The 17,664-nt window shown below is 34.4% G+C and overlaps 1 protein-coding gene across 1 annotated transcript; it reads left to right on the top strand.

Moving 5' to 3' along the window:
• The first annotated feature begins 6,017 nt into the window (after nt 1-6,017).
• On the top strand, nt 6,018-15,365 carry LOC109819070 (cell number regulator 6). The gene is made up of 5 exons (XM_020384655.3): nt 6,018-6,201; nt 6,345-6,449; nt 12,850-12,964; nt 13,274-13,542; nt 14,913-15,365. Exons 2-5 carry the CDS (start codon nt 6,345-6,347, stop codon nt 15,138-15,140), a joined length of 717 nt encoding a protein of 238 aa, XP_020240244.1. The 5' UTR covers nt 6,018-6,201; the 3' UTR covers nt 15,141-15,365.
• The last annotated feature ends 2,299 nt before the right edge of the window (nt 15,366-17,664 follow it).

Here is a 17,664-nt window from a genome sequence, read left to right as displayed (position 1 = left end):
AGGGAACAAGATATTTTGGAAGTATTGACAATTTTCAAAGTCTAACACCAAATGAGGCTCCAACGATTTTTTCTTCGTTAGTTGGCAGAGCGCAGAATTGACTTATTGACTTTGTCGTCTGCTTATAGTCTTTCACGCCTGTCATGTTCCATCATTTAGTATCCAAAAATTTTAATTTTATTCATATACGTTTTACCTTTTTTTTTTATAATTAAAAGAGAGAATAGAGAAGAAAGATTTTTTTTGGTAGTAAAATAATAAGATAATAAAGAAAAATAAATACAAAATAAATTATAAAAATATTACAATAGTAAAATAGACCAAGACTAAGGTGGTCCACATAGATAATCTCCCATGAACCACTATTTGTGTCCAATAAGATATTAAAATGTATTTTGCGGTAACATATTTTATTATCTCTTTTTTTTTTTTTTAGTTACCAACCACTATACATCATTGTTTGAACATTGTTGTCTATTTTGCATACCACTCCAATCCTTACCATTAGGTCTATATAACGACCAAATAGATCATACATTGGTACAATAACACACAATTGATAAATTTTCTCCCTTATGTTTTCCATGTAAAACATAACGTGAACATCATGAATATTTAATATGAATATATTTGGGATCTTAACGATGAACCGAAAAATAAAAGACAATATCTAGGTCATCAATAGTAAAAGAAAATCTCCTTATAGGGTTACAACATCCTAATAAAAATACAAATATAAATACATACAAATTCATAAAACAACACCTAAATCGGTTTATACAACTAACATACATCATCATTTGAACATTGTTGTCTATTAGTAGAATAAATCAATAAATGTACAAACTTTTTTTCTTTTCTTTTTTCTCCATTTTGGCGCCAACCCGCCCTTATGCAAGGTAGGCCAATCTATCTGATCCATTTTCTTCTAGCGAGCCAACCTAGTTCGACTCGTTTTTTTTGCGGGCCAACAACTAGTTATATCTAAACAGGTTAAACAAATCCATTTTGCCATATATATATATATATATATATATATATATATATATATATATATATATATATATATATATATATATATATATATATATATAGATGGTCCATTTTCAACACTTTTCATGTCTAAAAAATGTTTCACTTTTCATGTAATAATAATGCTTATATTTTCATATATAACAATTACCCTTATTTTTTCAATATAATTCTCCCATTGACTTAAGGTCTTAGGCCCCCAACTGATCAACTTAGATGTGAGTCTACCACAATATTAGTCTACAAAATTAAGCCCTCGATGGATTTAGTTCGCCGCCTACCTCCATGATACAACACACCCTTCTAGAACTAGGTCGAAGTACACTCTAGGTGACCACCCATGACTTAGGTGCCAACTCAATGTCTCGATCACTTGAACCCAAACACAACCATTTATGGAAAGTATGAAGCGCTCACTCCATATCATGTTCGCAACACTTTTAAAGGAGAACCATTTCTTTAAAAGAAACACGTCTTCAACTTGGACTACAAAGCTCTAGTAGTGTTATTAAACACAAATCGGAGGTTGGTTGAATTGGAAATCAGAACCATGCACTAGTGTAGATGGGACATTCCATGTGGGTGTTTTTGGATATTCTATGTAGACTTAGGATAGGAAATAGATTTCAACAACATAGAATGTCTACACATTCTATAATGGGTCAACAAGTGACATAGAAAGTAAACTTTCTATGCTGGATGATTAACGTTCATTATAGTATGGGGTACAACATGTTGTGAATTTGATATATTGCCACCCATATTCTATAATAGGTGTGATGTTATTCATCAAAGAATGTGCATATTCTATGATGAGTAATGTCACACCTGTCATAAAATACATTTTTTTAATATATTGTTCATTTTTTGAATTTTTCCAAACTTGCATAACAAATATATATTCCAGTACATTCTAGGCAATTCAATTTAATATATTGTTCTCCAATTTAATACAAAACTACATAATATACAATATCTATCATTTAAATTGAAACAATGTATAAATTAAACTTCATTAGAAATCAATCCTAAAGTTAATAATTGTCATTAATTAATAATAATGTACACAAATAAAACTAAAACAATGTACCAAAACATCAATCAATCTTGAATTGCCTTAAGAAAAGATGATGCCTATCTTTTACAAATATCTTTCATGTCTTCATGGGAAAATGGATGTGAATTTTTGAATACCTACACAATGAATTCAAAATAGAGATAATTTAGTGGTGTGCTAAGTCAGAAACTAGATGTAGGCCCTTATATGGCTGAACCAGTATAGATCATTGTGTAATTCTCTCTTAACCTTCATCTCTTGATATAATTTTATTATAATCTTGTGATATTTGTTAAAAATAATTTCAAGAAAATGTTTCTTTATATGTTATCAATTGTTGTTCATATTCAGTTCATCATATATGCAATTTGGTAATAATAAAAGAAAGAAGGTAATTTCTAAAATCAATTTGGATTACAAGTATTTGATCCGCTGCACGCTATATCTGATATTTTGTATCTTATTACTGATTTGTGATCTAAATTTGATTAATTGAATTTGGGATAAGAAAGAAGAGAATAAGGAAAATTTTTGAAAGACCATAGGAAACCATCTAAGTGAAAAATTTATTCAACCCCCTTCTAGATTCATGTTCTATTGGGACTAACACTTTTCTTTTCCTATCACTTTTGTTCGTTGTTAAAGATTTGTAAGAGACTCAAAACAATCCATTGAGAAGAGTTTCCCAACCACATTTAATCTATTTTTCTTGAGTTATGAGTATTGGTAAGATGTTAGGGTTTTTGCTTATGATGTCTAGCTAATTGTCTTTTCTAGGTTTGTAAAGTAGATTATATTTTGTTGATCCCAATTTAATATTATGATTTTTTTGTGTAATTAAATTTTTCTTAGTGTTTTTGTGGAGAAAAGATAAACACTAGAAAGGGAGGGTTAAATAATGTATATAAAAAACTCGCACAATTTTTTGTGGTGAAATAGTAACTCTAGTCAGATGGAGTATGAAGAATTATCAAATGGAACATTGAGAATTTTTGTACTGATTCGTTTCAAGCATTGAGACTATATCCAATTCACAATCTAATCAGATTGAGTTCCACTATCTTTAAACAAAGATACAATTATTCTTTCAACAAATCACTTCTGACTCAATCCTAATTCTTTAGCTTGCCACTTCAAGCAACTACCTAAGTATTCTTTTATCAACAAGCCTCTTTAAGCGTAACAACATGTATTCTTTTACATTCAAGCTCTTTAGGCTCAAAAGAAATATTCTTTTTCAGACAAGCTTCTTTAGGCTCAACCTTATAACAATGGCTATGAAGGTTACATGTGTTCATCTCACTTAGACGTTATATAACCAGTATAGAACAATGTATGTTTACAATAAAGAATAAATTTACAAAGAGTATGTTTCTGTATAAATATATATATGGCATTTTTCTTGTGTAAATTCTATATATATATTTTTTTGGCTTGAGATTTGAATATTCTTATATAATAGCTTAGAGAAGATAACCATTGTAACACTTTAAGTCCAACTCATAAGTTTATTTTGTTTTTCTTTATTGTTTTTCCTTATGATGGCAAGTGATCGTTCAACTCGTTTAACGCGAGCATTAAATGCATTTCACCACATGATACCTCTTACCTAATAAAGGAGGCTACTTATCAACTTTTCATACCAAACAAAGCTTGTAGAAGCAATGTTAATACAGAGCAACTATATCAGTGACTTTATTTTCTTTTTTCTTTGATTTCAAGGATTTTGGTTATGACAGAGAGCATGATTATTTTTTTAACAGATTTGTGAGTTTTAGGATGGCTTTCTAGTTTGATCTGTTAAGGAATAAAATATTTAATACAAATTTTGTCGTCAGTCTTAATAAATAATAAACATTCAATGTATATGAAACATACTATATGCTCCGTCTGATTTACAACATCTCATAGACTATCTATGTTTTACGTTATCTTATAAACTTTTCAAAGATATTTTTTAAAGATGTTTTTACAGACATTTCTTCTTTATAAAAACGCTTTGTTTGTTAACATTAGAACTTTGCGTTTAAGGAATCTAGATCATCTTTTGATTTAACAATTCTTTTTTTGCATGATAAACTCATCAATTTTGAATGTGCATCTTAGTTTATTTTTGGGAATGATCTATGAACACAAATTAACAATTCTATGAAACAATTAACAACTCCATTAAACATTTGGGATTCAAAATTTTGCATGTATGTTTCCTTAATTTTGAATTAACCTAACAACAATTGGTGATTTAAAATAAGAGAAAAAAAATTAATTTCTATATAATATTTAATTAAAGACTAATATGTACTCACAAGACGTGTCTTTCACTAATCAAACATTATTTGTTTTATTAACCAATCCTATTTCTCTCAAAATGCTATTTTTTTCCTTAATTAATAAAAAAAAGTCGTGTGTGTGAATCCTTTATATTGTTATTATCATGATAAAGAATAATAGGTTTAAGTGCATTTTATATACAATAATTTGAAACAAACACCTATATAAATTAAAATAATACAAAATATATATGAATATAAAATTATTTTAACATATAATAGTATTTATAGTTATGTTATAATATTTTGAAATATTTATTTACATATTTATTAATATTTTTTTTGACGAGTGCTACATATTAATTTATTAATATATGTATAGAAAGTTCAAATTTGATTGAGAAATATATTAACAAATTATAAATTGTATTCCCAATATTCACGAGTTATACTAATTATTTTAAAAAAAAATTATATTGTGTAATTCTATAATTTTATTATTCTATAATTTTTGTGTTGTATAATTCTATAGTTTTAATTTTAACATTATTAGTCAACTTTCTTTTATTTTATAATAATTTCATCTTTTTTCAATTTTTTTATCGTGTGACATAATGACATGATCCAAAAGCACCAAAAATATATTTATATTAATTCAATTTTTAATTAGCCAAAATATTTTTTTTTTGAAAATTGGTCTTAGTTTAATTTTTTCATACATAAATAAGAATAGTTATTCAAAAAAATATTTATATTAAGAATTTCGCGGAAGAAAGTGTATTTATCTGTTTTATTTAAGAAGAACGATTTTAATTTTTTTTTCTTAATTTCCTATTTCTTATAATTTAATATTTTATTTTTAAATAAAATTTTTAATATTTAAAAATTACCATAATATACATTATTTACTATAAATATAAAATATATTTATTTATTATAGATTTTAATTATAATATAATTTTTATATTTAAAATACTTATTTATTATAAATATAATTATCTTAATTTGTTTCATTAATTTCAGTTATATAAGATAAAAATATTGATAAAAAATTATATAAAAAAATCAAATTTAAATATATTTTTATTTCAAAATCGAAATATATATATTTTTGTCTTTCAAATTTATAACTTGTATTTCTAATTCGTATATTTTTTTAAAAATATTTTTTTAATTCTCAAATTTAAAACTTATAATTTTAATTCTCAAAATATGAAAATTTATTATTTTAATTCCTCTCATTTATTATTACCAGTTATGATATTAGCAATCAAAACAATATTTTAAAAATTAGAATAAAAAATAATTTTAAATTTAAGAAATTAAAATAATAATTTTTTATATTTTAAAATTAAAATATATAAATTTTAAATTAAGAATAAAGGAATCTCAAATTTAGAACTACAAACATAATTAAGATAATAAAATTTAGGATTTAACTTCTTAAAGTGAAAATACACTTTAAACCTTTAAAAAGTGTAATAATAATTTTTAATTAAAAATTAATAATAAAAAGTAATTAAATATATATATATATATATAATAGTAATAATAATAAAATTTAAAATTAATTATAATATATATCAAAAAATAAAGTGAATCATAAAACTTATGATATGGGAATAAATGACACGCGTGGCCACTCTTAAATTATGAAGACACATGAAAGAGTGAAGACGACGAGGGGAGTGAGTAGCCACGAGTTCTCATATTCCGTTCCCGTGACACTGAAGGCACTAAAAAGAAAAGAAAAAAAAAAGTGAAAAACATAACTTACACCGCTCTCAATTAATTTCCTTGGTTCGGAGAATCCAACGTTGGTGTTCGTCTCTCATCCCGAAGGTGAATCCATTTCGCAATTTCCTTAGATCTCAAACTCACCATTTACGTTTGTGTTTTTCTCTGTTTATTTATCACAATTCACAACATCCAACCACATTCATTTCCCTCTGATTCATCCTCCTTTCTGTGTTTTATTTGATTAGATGGAGGAAAGGAAGCAATCGCGTTACGTGAAGCTCACTAAAGATCAGGCTCCTTTGGAAGATATCACACCTGGTGAACTGAATCAGCCAATTGAGGTTCCTCAGGTTCGATTTGATTCGTACCCACCTTGCTTTTTTCTTTAATTTCATTCATCATTGTTGGCTATGTTGTTTGATTTATAGTATAGGCAATATCAAGGTTTTAAATTGCTATCATGGTGGTGAATATGGGGTAGTAGACATATAGTCTTAATTTCGAATCCTGATGTGGTCAATGTAATTTCAATGGATCAAAAACAAAAATTGTTATCGTGATTCCATTGTGATCCTTCGAATTGCGGGAAATTATGAATAAATGTAGCCAGGTTTTAAATTGCTGTTGTGGTTCTGTTGAGATCTTTGTCATTGTGGAAAATTGCAAAACATTGATGTTGCAACTGAAATCATGGTTGCGGATTGTTTTTGCAAACCTTGAATGTGGCAATGATTGTGGTAGTGATGTGGTCGTAGAGAACCCAAAAACCTTGATGTTGTGGGTAAAATTGTGGTTGCTGACCGGTTTCTGAAATCTCCCAAGAGAGATATTCACAAGGATGGAAATCTTGTTGAAGGGTTTCTGGGTTCAATCCGAACCTAGTTTTGCATGTTCGAGAATTCTAGTTATGTATGCGAATAAAGCAGTGGAGTGGTCCAATGTTGTTTGTATTTGCATTTGTGGAGACGTAGACATGGAATGTGAATTTGGGTGGCGAGATGAGGTTGTAGATTTGCTTGAATGCTTGGTTGAAAATGTTTTATAATAATCAGTTAACATTCTGTTGGCCGATGATGTTACAATGTTATGTGTTGGTTCATTAAATATATAATAACCCCTTGTAAGTGTTGGTGCCTCATATGGCTCCTCATATGTTTCTACTGTATGAGGTAGAAGCTTAGGCCTCAGTGAATTCAGGAGTTACCAAGACCAAGAAGTATTATTTTCCTTATAGGTTGATAAGGGGCTATTTGTTATTTTAGCAAGGTAGAAACATGATGCCTGAAGTAAATTGGCATACAGTTTGTCTTCCTTATGTACTTATGTTTTCTGAATCGTTGATCTGGGACTTTTTTTTATCCATATCAAAATCAGAACAAGGCCCTAAGCTGAAATCTAAAATCTAAAATTGAGACTGTATATTGGTTTGATGTTCTAAATTTTACAATTCCAAACAAGGGTAACTATTCCTTTTCCATCTTGTCTCCTTCAATCCCCCTCATCCCTCTTTGAACCTAAACCCTAAACTCTAATACTTTATAGATAGTAACTTACAGGAATTAATTGTAATATTATCATTTTGTCATGAAAATTTTCAAATGGAATAGTTCTTGATTTGTGCTAGAAATAAATTTAGCAACGAAACAACTAAGCCTTATTTCAAAAGGTGAGGTTGATCACATTCTCAGGTCGTGTTTGGAAGTTGGAAGCCAATTTGCAACCTTTTCAAATCTTTTGTAACATTGCTAGAGAAAACAAAATGAAAATTTGAAAAGATTGTGCTTGTGCTTCATCTGCTGAGTTTTAATATAAGTTAGTAGACAGCTATTTGCTTATGGTTTTTGTTAGATATAATTTTATCTTATGGTTATTTTATCTTATGGGCCTAGGCCCACTACTTTGTATTTAAACACATCTTTTGCTTTGCAATACACAAGGAATATGTTCTCTTCATTTACCATCACTCTCAACATGGTATCTAGAGCCTAATCCTTGACCTCCCGGTGGACCCACTGTTCATCGGTGCCCGGAAAACGTGTCTCATTCCGTTTTCCGGCTACCCACCCTGTCGTGTCTCATTCCGACAATTTTTTCTATTTTTTAGGGTTTTCTTCGTCACTGCCGCCGCCGTCGACTTTCCGGCCGGCGACCCACCCACCCAGGTCGCCCTGCTCCGGCGACTCACCCGCCACCAGTCGCGCGGCGAACGGAGATCGCACGCGCCCTCACGCGCCGATCTCCTCCTCGCGCGTTTTCTCTCTCCTCCACGCCGGCCGCCGCGCGTGGCAGCGCGTCCAGCCACCTTTCCGGCAGCGACCACCGGCGCCGGACTCGCCCAGACCCCCTCTACCCCGATCTGTGATTTGTTTTGTGATCGGTCATCGTTTGTCACGGGTCTCTTCCTTCTCGGGCCGTTTCTTTCTCTCTCCTGTTGCTGTTTCTCTCTCCTATTACAGCATCTATGGCTTCCTCTTCCGCTGCTCGGCCTGACTCTGCTATTTTCACTAATTATGTCAATGTCCCTCTTTCCATTGACAAGTTAGATGGCACCAATTATGATACTTGGGCTTCGGATATCAAGCTCTGGCTTAAGGGACAGGATTATGTTGCTCACCTTACCCAGACAGCTGCTTCTATTGATGAGAAGGATCGTCCTCGTTGGTTGAAAATTGACGCTCAAATTTGTAGTGTCCTTAAGTCGACCATTCATCCCTCCTTAAAGCAAATTTTTCGTGCCCATGAGACATGTGTTGATTTATGGGAACAAGCCCGAGTGTTATACACCAATGATACTCAACGTCTCTATGGTGTGTGTCAACATCTCCAGAATATCATCTCTCCCCGACGCCTTGATGGTTCCATGGCTGAGTATTTGGGCAAAGTTCATGGCCTCCTACATGACTTCAATGAACTTTTGCCTCCTGCTGACACTCCTGCCAAGGAACTAGAGCAACGCCAAACATTCTTTATGTTGATGGCACTGTATGGGCTTCCTGATGAGTACTCTTCCATTCGTGATCAGATTTTGGGATCTCCGACCGTGCCTACCTTGAACTCGGCTTGGTCCACTCTGTTGCGTGTGCCCTGCAAGTCTTCCCCTGACATCTCTTCTTCCGCTACCACTGGCGACTCCTCTGCTTTGGTGTCTCAACGTGATGATCGTCAGCGTTCTCGCAAACCGGGCAAAGGTCGTCCTAAGTGTGATCACTGTCACAAACTGGGTCACACAATTGACCGTTGCTATGTCTTACATGGTCGTCCCCCTCGCCCTGCTAGTGCCGTTGCCCACACTGCGTCTCCTGTCTCGACTGCATCTGGTGCTACCCCCTCTGACAGTTCTGGCTCTGGGCCCCCAGCTCTCTTCAATGACTTCCTTACATGGTATGAAGAACGTCAAGCTTCCAATTCCACTGCTTCTGTTGCGCACACAGGTCCTTCGTTTGTTGGTCTCACTCACTCCACCTCTCTTGGCCCTTGGGTCCTAGATTCTGGTGCTACCGATCATATTTCTGGTAATCGGTCTCTTTTCTCATCTCTTTCTACCTCTGCTTATTTACCCTCTATCACTATGGCTAATGGTTCTCGCGCCACATCTCATGGTGTTGATACTGTCCATCTTTCTCCTTCTCTCTCCATTGACAATGTCCTTTATGTCCCAGAGTCTCCCTTTAATTTATTATCCCTTAGTCGTCTTACTCGTTCTCTTGATTGCCTTATTTCTTTTACTAAAGATTCTGTTTTCTTACAGGACCGGAGTTCGGGACGGATGATTGGCACCGGATGTGAGTCTCATGGCCTTTATCACCTACGCACCTCTGCTCCTGTTGGTTTGGTGGCGGATTCCCCTACCCTCATCCATGCTCAATTAGGTCATCCTAGCCTTGCCAAGCTTCAACACCTTGTACCACGTCTGTCTAAGTTGTCTCAGTTGTCGTGTGAGTCGTGTCAGTTAGGCAAACATAGTCGTAGTTCTTTTTCTCCGAGTGTCCACAAACAAGCATCGTCTCCTTTTGCTTTAGTTCATTCTGATATTTGGGGGCCGAGTCGGGTCCCGTCCACTTTAGGATTTCAGTATTTTGTCACTTTTATTGATGATTACTCTCGATGTACTTGGTTATTTTTAATGAAATCTCGTTCTGAATTATTTTCCATATTTCAATCTTTTTATAATGAAATTCAAACTCAATTTGGTGTTTCTATTCGTACTTTTCGTAGTGATAATGCTCGTGAATACCTTTCTCACTCCTTTAAAGCCTTCATGGCTTCCCATGACATTCTTCATCAGACTTCTTGTGCATATACCCCTCAACAAAATGGGGTGGCTGAGCGCAAAAATAGACACCTTATTGAGACCACTCGCACCCTCTTACTTCATGGTCACGTTCCTCAAACTTTTTGGGGTGATGCTCTTCTCACTGCTTGTTATCTCATCAATCGAATGCCATCTTCTGTCCTTAACAACCAAATACCTCACTCTATTTTATTTCCCTCTCAACCTCTCCACCCCCTACCTCCTCGCGTCTTTGGATCTACGTGTTTTGTCCATAATCACAGTCCTGGCCTTGACAAACTCTCCGCTCGGTCTCATAAATGTGTCTTTTTAGGGTATCCTAGGTCTCAAAAAGGGTATAAATGTTTCTCACCCTCCCTTCGTCGCTACTTAATCTCAGCCGATGTCACCTTTCTTGAGTCTTCTCTCTACTTTTCATCTACTTCCTCTTCTCCTACACCTGTCCTTGCCCCTTCACCCTTACCTCTTGTCTTTGATACTCTTCCTGTGTCTGCTGTGTCACCCGACCCACCACCTCCGCCTCCACTTCAAGTTTATCATCGTCGGCAACGCTCCAACCTTCCCATTGGACCCTTACCCGACTCTACTTCGGTGCCACCTCCTCCGTCTCCTCCGGCCCAACCACTTGAGTCTGACCTCCCTATTGCCCTTCGGAAAGGTAATCGTTCTACTCGTAATCCTTCCCCTCATTATATTACTCTGAGTTATCACCGGTTATCCCCATCCCAATATACTTGTCTTTCTTCTCTTTCTTCTGTGTCTATTCCTAAAAATGTAGGTGATGCCTTGGCCCACCCTGGTTGGAAACAAGCCATGCTTGATGAACTGTGTGCTCTTCAGAACAATGGTACTTGGGATCTTGTTTCTCTGCCTCCTGGGAAGTCTGTGGTTGGATGTCGATGGATCTTCACAATCAAGGTTGGTCCTGATGGCACCATTGATCGACTCAAAGCTCGTTTGGTCGCCAAAGGTTATACTCAAATTTTTGGATTAGACTATAGTGACACTTTCTCTCCTGTTGCCAAGATGGCCTCTGTCAGATTATTCTTAGCCATGGCTGCTCTTCGTCGTTGGCCTCTCTATCAACTGGATGTTAAAAATGCCTTTCTTCATGGGGATTTGCTTGAGGAAATTTATATGGAGCAACCTCCTGGGTTTGTTGCTCAGGGGGAGTCTTCCGGTTTGGTATGTCGTCTCCGCAAATCACTTTATGGTCTTAAGCAGTCTCCAAGGGCATGGTTTGGTAGATTCAGTACTGTAGTCCAACAGTTTGGTATGACTCGAAGCGAAGCTGATCATTCGGTCTTTTATCGACATTCCACTGCTGGGTGCATCTACTTGATAGTGTATGTTGATGATATTGTTCTCACTGGTAGTGATCATCATGGCATTTCTCAGATAAAACAACATCTTTGCCATCACTTTCAGACAAAAGACCTTGGTAAACTTAGGTATTTCTTGGGGATTGAGGTAGCGCAGTCTACAAATGGAATTGTAATATCTCAAAGAAAGTATGCATTGGATATTTTAGAGGAAACTGGGCTAATGAATTCCAAGCCCGTTGATACACCTATGGATCCTAATGCTAAACTTCTACCAAGTCAGGGGGAGCCTTTCTCAGATCCTGAGAGATATAGAAGACTGGTTGGGAAATTGAATTATCTCACGGTAACTCGTCCCGACATCTCTTTTGCAGTTAGTGTGGTGAGTCAATTTCTCAATTCTCCATGTGCAGGACATTGGAATGCAGTCATCCGCATTCTGAAGTATATCAAAGGTGCTCCAGGAAAAAGTTTATTATATGGCTACAACAATCATACCCAGGTTGTGGGATACTCAGATGCAGATTGGGCAGGCTCTCCCTCTGACAGGAGATCCACCTCAGGCTATTGTGTCTTTATTGGCAATAACTTGATTTCGTGGAAAAGTAAGAAGCAGAATGTAGTGGCAAGATCTAGTGCAGAAGCAGAATACCGTGCCATGGCCTCTGCTACGTGTGAGCTTATTTGGCTCAAACAGTTGCTTAAAGAGCTGAGATTTGGCGAAGTTTCACAGATGACTCTCATATGTGATAACCAAGTTGCCCTGCATATTGCCTCAAATCCAGTATTTCACGAGAGGACCAAACACATTGAAATAGATTGTCACTTCATTCGTGAGAAGATTTTATCTGGGGACATTACTACTCAGTTTGTTAACTCTACTGATCAGTTGGCAGATGTCTTCACCAAATCATTACGGGGTCCTAGGATTGATTATATTTGTAACAAGCTTGGTGCATATGATCTATATACACCAACTTGAGGGGGAGTGTTAGATATAATTTTATCTTATGGTTATTTTATCTTATGGGCCTAGGCCCACTACTTTGTATTTAAACACATCTTTTGCTTTGCAATACACAAGGAATATGTTCTCTTCATTCACCATCACTCTCAACAGTTTTCAATCCTTTGCAGTTGGCTGTTCACAAGTGCTTGGAATGTGGCCAGCCATTACCTGAAAGCTATACACCTCCTTCTGATGAACCTTGGATGACTGGGATCTGTGGATGTGCTGAAGATAGGGACAATTGTAAGTTAATGCATGACCAAGCTGTCACATTTTGCTGGAGTCAGGCTGTTATCTATCATTTATTCATTTATATTGGACAGTTTGAACCAGTCAATTGTGTCGATAGTGAGACTACAAATAATCTAATGTCATATGATTCCTTTGACCATTAATCCTTACTATCAAAATCTCTTCATATTTAATATGTTAAATTATTGGTGAACTACAACTTGCTGAGCACTAGAATATGAAGGAATTATTTAAATGGCAATGATTATGCAGAAAATTGTTTCATTTGCTTGGTTTTATACTATTTCACCTTAATTGCAGGTTTGACAGGACTGTTTTGTCCTTGTGTATTATTTGGGCGTAATGTAGAAAGCTTGCATGAAGAGACTCCTTGGACTGGACCATGCATTTGTCATGCCATTTTTGTTGAGGGTGGCATTGCTCTGGCAACCGCAACTGCAATCTTTAATGGTGTCATTGACCCAGGGACATCTTTTCTCATTTTTGAGGGCTTATTTTTTACTTGGTGGATGTGTGGCATTTACACTGGTCAGGTTCGGCAAAACTTACAGAAGAAGTATCACTTAAAGGTATGTGTTGAATATCTTTTCCACTCAGACTAGTAAACTTTAAATATGGAACAGTACATATCAAATATTCACATGCTGAGAAATATTGCTTCTGCTTATTCCAGATGTGTAATGCAGAATTCATTAGATGTTAAAACCAATTTCCTTTCTGTAGGTGTCTGTTCTATTACCAAGCCTTGCCTGAATTGACATAAGACCTTTTTTTTACTGGAACAGTACATGCATGTTTTGAACAAATTTAATTGAAAGAGAAACATAGATCAATAGATGTACTTGATAGTCTGTAATCTAACAATGAATACATGATAAATGCCTGTATGGACATGATTCTAGTCTTATTCTTGGTGAATTGTTATATGAACTTTCAGCAAATCTGGTGTCAAATGTCAACAATTTGTAACCAACCACTCAGTTTGAGAAATGATGCTCAATAGAAAAAGACATCTTATAACCTGGAAAGAAAAAAAGACTAGTATAAGAAAATAGAAATATATTTGAAAAAATTCCATTGATTTTCTGTAAAATTAACTACTCAAAAATTTCATTTGTATTATAAATAAAAGTTTATGATGTTCAATTTACTAAATCCTATGCTGCTTGCTGCTGCTAAAAATTGTAAATACCGGCAACAGTTATTCTTTTAACATTCCAGCCATTGTACTTTCTTTGTCCCATTCACCAAGTTAGATGACTGGGCTTTTCAGAGATTTTTCACTAATACCGATAAGATGCTAGAGATGTGTTTCACCTTAGCCAGAGGCAGGCACCTTGTTGCTTTGGTGCCTTTGTCTACACTGCATTGTTTTTCATCCCATCTTTACTCTTGTCTTGTATCATTAACAGTTTCCTTATTTATCTATTTGTTTAAAGTACAATCCTTGATAGTCTCTAACTTCGTAGACAATTTCATAATCCACGACAGTTTGTGAGAACAGGGGCATCCATTCGTTTCTAGAGGTTATTTTGATTCAAAAGGTGGAGAAATTTGGGTTCTGACCCTTAACATGGGGCAAGAACCTTGCTCAATTCTAGGTCACCATTGGGCCATAGGCTTAAATGGCTGCTTTATAATTTCATTGAGTGATCAAATACTGTATAAGAAAGCATTTCTTTTACTCGTGTTACCTAGCAACATGTAGTGTATGTTTGGAAAAGATTTTCCAGACAAATAATTATTTTTGTTCTCTCAAAATTGCTGGTGAAGTTGGCAAAACAAAAAGATCAATTTTTTTTTATCCAAAATAAGTTAAACAGAGCACACAAGTAATATTTTAACAATTTTTTCTCCTTTAGCTTTTATGGTTTACCCAGAGCATTAACCTTGTTTTGCTTTTAAGATATTTTTTGACTTATTGTTTGGATGACTGCAGAACTCGCCTTGTGATCCATGTTGTGTACACTGCTGCATGCACTGGTGTGCCTTGTGTCAAGAGCACAGGGAGATGAAGGGAAGGCTCTCTGACAATGTTTTCTCAGAGACAACCATTGTAGATGCTCCTCCCGTTCAAGAGATGCAGTCTAGTGATGAAAAGGAACATCCTGAAACCTCTTCTGCTAATGACACTGAGCATACTGGTTTGGAATTGCAGCCTGTATAGGGTATTACCATTGTTAATCGAAAAGAATGACATGTATTCGGAAATTTTGCTTCATAGAGAATAACTTTCTTCGACCTATTACGTTGAGTCCCCTGCGTTTCATTGCACATGTAGATCATACATAGACAACACTTATGTTTTCAAGTGCCAACTTACATTGGATTCATACACAGTTTTTTTTTTTTTTTTTTTAAATTAAATTATTCCTGGCTTCAATTCGTTGAATGCATCTATCTTTTATTTATTTATTGGTATTATCATCTAGTTTTTAAACGAGCATGTGAATTAAAATGCCCAAACCATTGAATGGAGGGTACCTTCCTGAATAAGAGGCTATCCTCCTAAATTAAAATGCTTAAACCATATACAAGCTAGAAGGCTTTTCAATACGTTTTTTTCTTCATAACTTCAAATGTGGAAAAGGCTTTCCTTCTGTATAAGAACCATTGAATTTCTTATAGATTTACCGTATAAAAATTTTATGCTTTCTATTAATTTTGATGCATGTGTGCATACAAGAAAATATCAAGTTTGCTATTGATGTTGAAGCATTAAATTATCATTAGATTTGTAATTATTTTTCTGTAGCAATGCATGGGAGCATAATTTATTCTTCATCAATATACATACTGTAACGACAAATTTCACATTGAATTATGTTTATTCCTATTTTAAAAATTAAAAAATATATATATTAAGGTGCTAATTTTTCTTTATTCAAAGTAGTCTTGATCAATGTGTATCAAAGAATGTTATATTATTTTCTTCTAACTTAAAATAGTCTTTTTATGTGAAACTTTTACATATAAATATTTTACAGATTTCAATATAATATTAAATTCTTTATATAATTCATTCTCTTCATAATATAACATACATTTCTTAACACGAAATGTCGTCAATATCTGGTTAAAATTTAAAGTGTAGAGCTTAAATACCGAAGAAGGACGTGATGCACCAGCACCACAATTTAGAGGCACTTTTGGAGAAGAGTAATAATACAGTTCTAAGAATATAGCTCAAGTAGAGGAAAGGATAAATATGCTAGAGAAACAAAATGAGATGAAACAAAATGCATTCTCAGTAAACAAATATGTAATAAAGTGTCGAAGTTAATGGAGAAAAGACACATGGCATTGGTCTAATAGTGTATTCTGAGGTAGTAATGTGATGTGTTGGAGTATTCACCAAAAAATGAAAAATGTGACGTGTTTGGAGAAACATATGCAATTGTGGTAGAGGCATACAAAAAAAAAAAGTCAGGCAGTGAAGCATACAGTGAAAAAAAAAAAGTAACTGTAGAAAATAGAAAAACTAACTAAAAAGGGTTGCCGATCGAAGTCGGAGAAAAACATATCGCAATTTTGAAATATTCAGTCCATTAGTTTTGCCACTTTTATGAAAATTTCTTGAAGCAGTCATCTATTTTGATAATGATAGGTGCTTTATCCTTAGCTACAATACAACATTTGGTCACTATCCTTATGATAAGTGCTATGATTTCGTTAAGTTTATGGCCTAGTTTGAAACACTTATATCAATTTTCCTTGCTTTAGACCTTGTTTTTAACTCAAAACATATCTAAATTGTTAGGCGATCACATTTTGTTTTTGAATCATGTTTTTAGGCAACTTACAAGTATTTGGTTGTTGTTTTGTAGTTTAGGAGAAAGCTAGGAAAGAAGGAAGGAAGTCAAGCACAAAGTGGTGAATTTCAAGTTGAAGGAATTTTTGGTTAAGTCCCTAGGCTAAGCCCTAGATCCAGGCTTAGCCTCAGCTTGGCAGAGAGTCCCTGGAACAAAAATTCAATCCTCACGCTGAGCGTGGAACTGAGGCTGAGCGTGAAAGTCCCAGAACCTCATTTCACTCCAGACCTATCCTCAAGCTTAGCGTGGCTTCTCATGCTTAGCGTGGATTGTGCTAACATGTCATTATGCACATAAGACAAAAGCTTTTATGACCTAAAAGTGGGATTTTCGAGAAAAGAAGAAAGAATGATCATTCTTGGAGTGTGTGTGACGGCTGGAGAGCTCTGGAATCTTCAAGATCAAGCTTCTTCCTTTCTTCATCATTTGTAGAGTTCTACATGTCTATGTGTAGCTAAACTCACCCTTGTTGGGGTTTGATGTAACTAAACTCATTCTCATGTGTAAACTCTAAGCTATCAATCTAAATTGTTATCCAGTTTTATTGTTATTTTTCTGTGCAAAATGCTTGTTATGGCTTGATCATCCTTAACTTGAACTTAAGGTTTTTAAGAGATTGAGAAATGATTTTAAACCTTTGACTTGAAATAGAGCAGATAATGGTGCTTATTGCTAGAGATAGAGTAAATGTCATTGGTCTTTCTCAAGCTCTTGTTTTTAAAGCTGGTTGTTTGGTTAAACTATGCAAGAGATTGATAGTTTAAGTTAGCAACTTAGATGCCAACTTGTAAGAGATTAAGGTTAGTTACTTTTGAGAGTGATTGATAAATTCTGAATAATAACTATTTTGAACTTAGTGATAAGCATGAGAGGAAGGTT

This window comes from Cajanus cajan, chromosome 10 (assembly GCF_000230855.2).
Source record: "Cajanus cajan strain Asha chromosome 10, NIPB_CcT2T_4, whole genome shotgun sequence".
Classification (NCBI taxonomy): Eukaryota; Viridiplantae; Streptophyta; class Magnoliopsida; order Fabales; family Fabaceae; genus Cajanus; species Cajanus cajan.
The sequence above is the reverse complement of the archived record's forward strand: the minus strand, read 5'-3'. Positions and strand labels throughout refer to the sequence as shown.

Excerpts from the sequence above, each read along its gene's own strand:
- LOC109819070 (XM_020384655.3), top strand. The coding sequence starts at position 6,345 with ATGGAGGAAAGGAAGCAATCGCGTTACGTGAAGCTCACTAAAGATCAG. Across the intron at positions 6,450-12,849 it reads AGCCAATTGAGGTTCCTCAG|TTGGCTGTTCACAAGTGCTT; the intron begins GTTCGATTTGAT and ends AATCCTTTGCAG. Across the intron at positions 12,965-13,273 it reads TGCTGAAGATAGGGACAATT|GTTTGACAGGACTGTTTTGT; the intron begins GTAAGTTAATGC and ends CCTTAATTGCAG.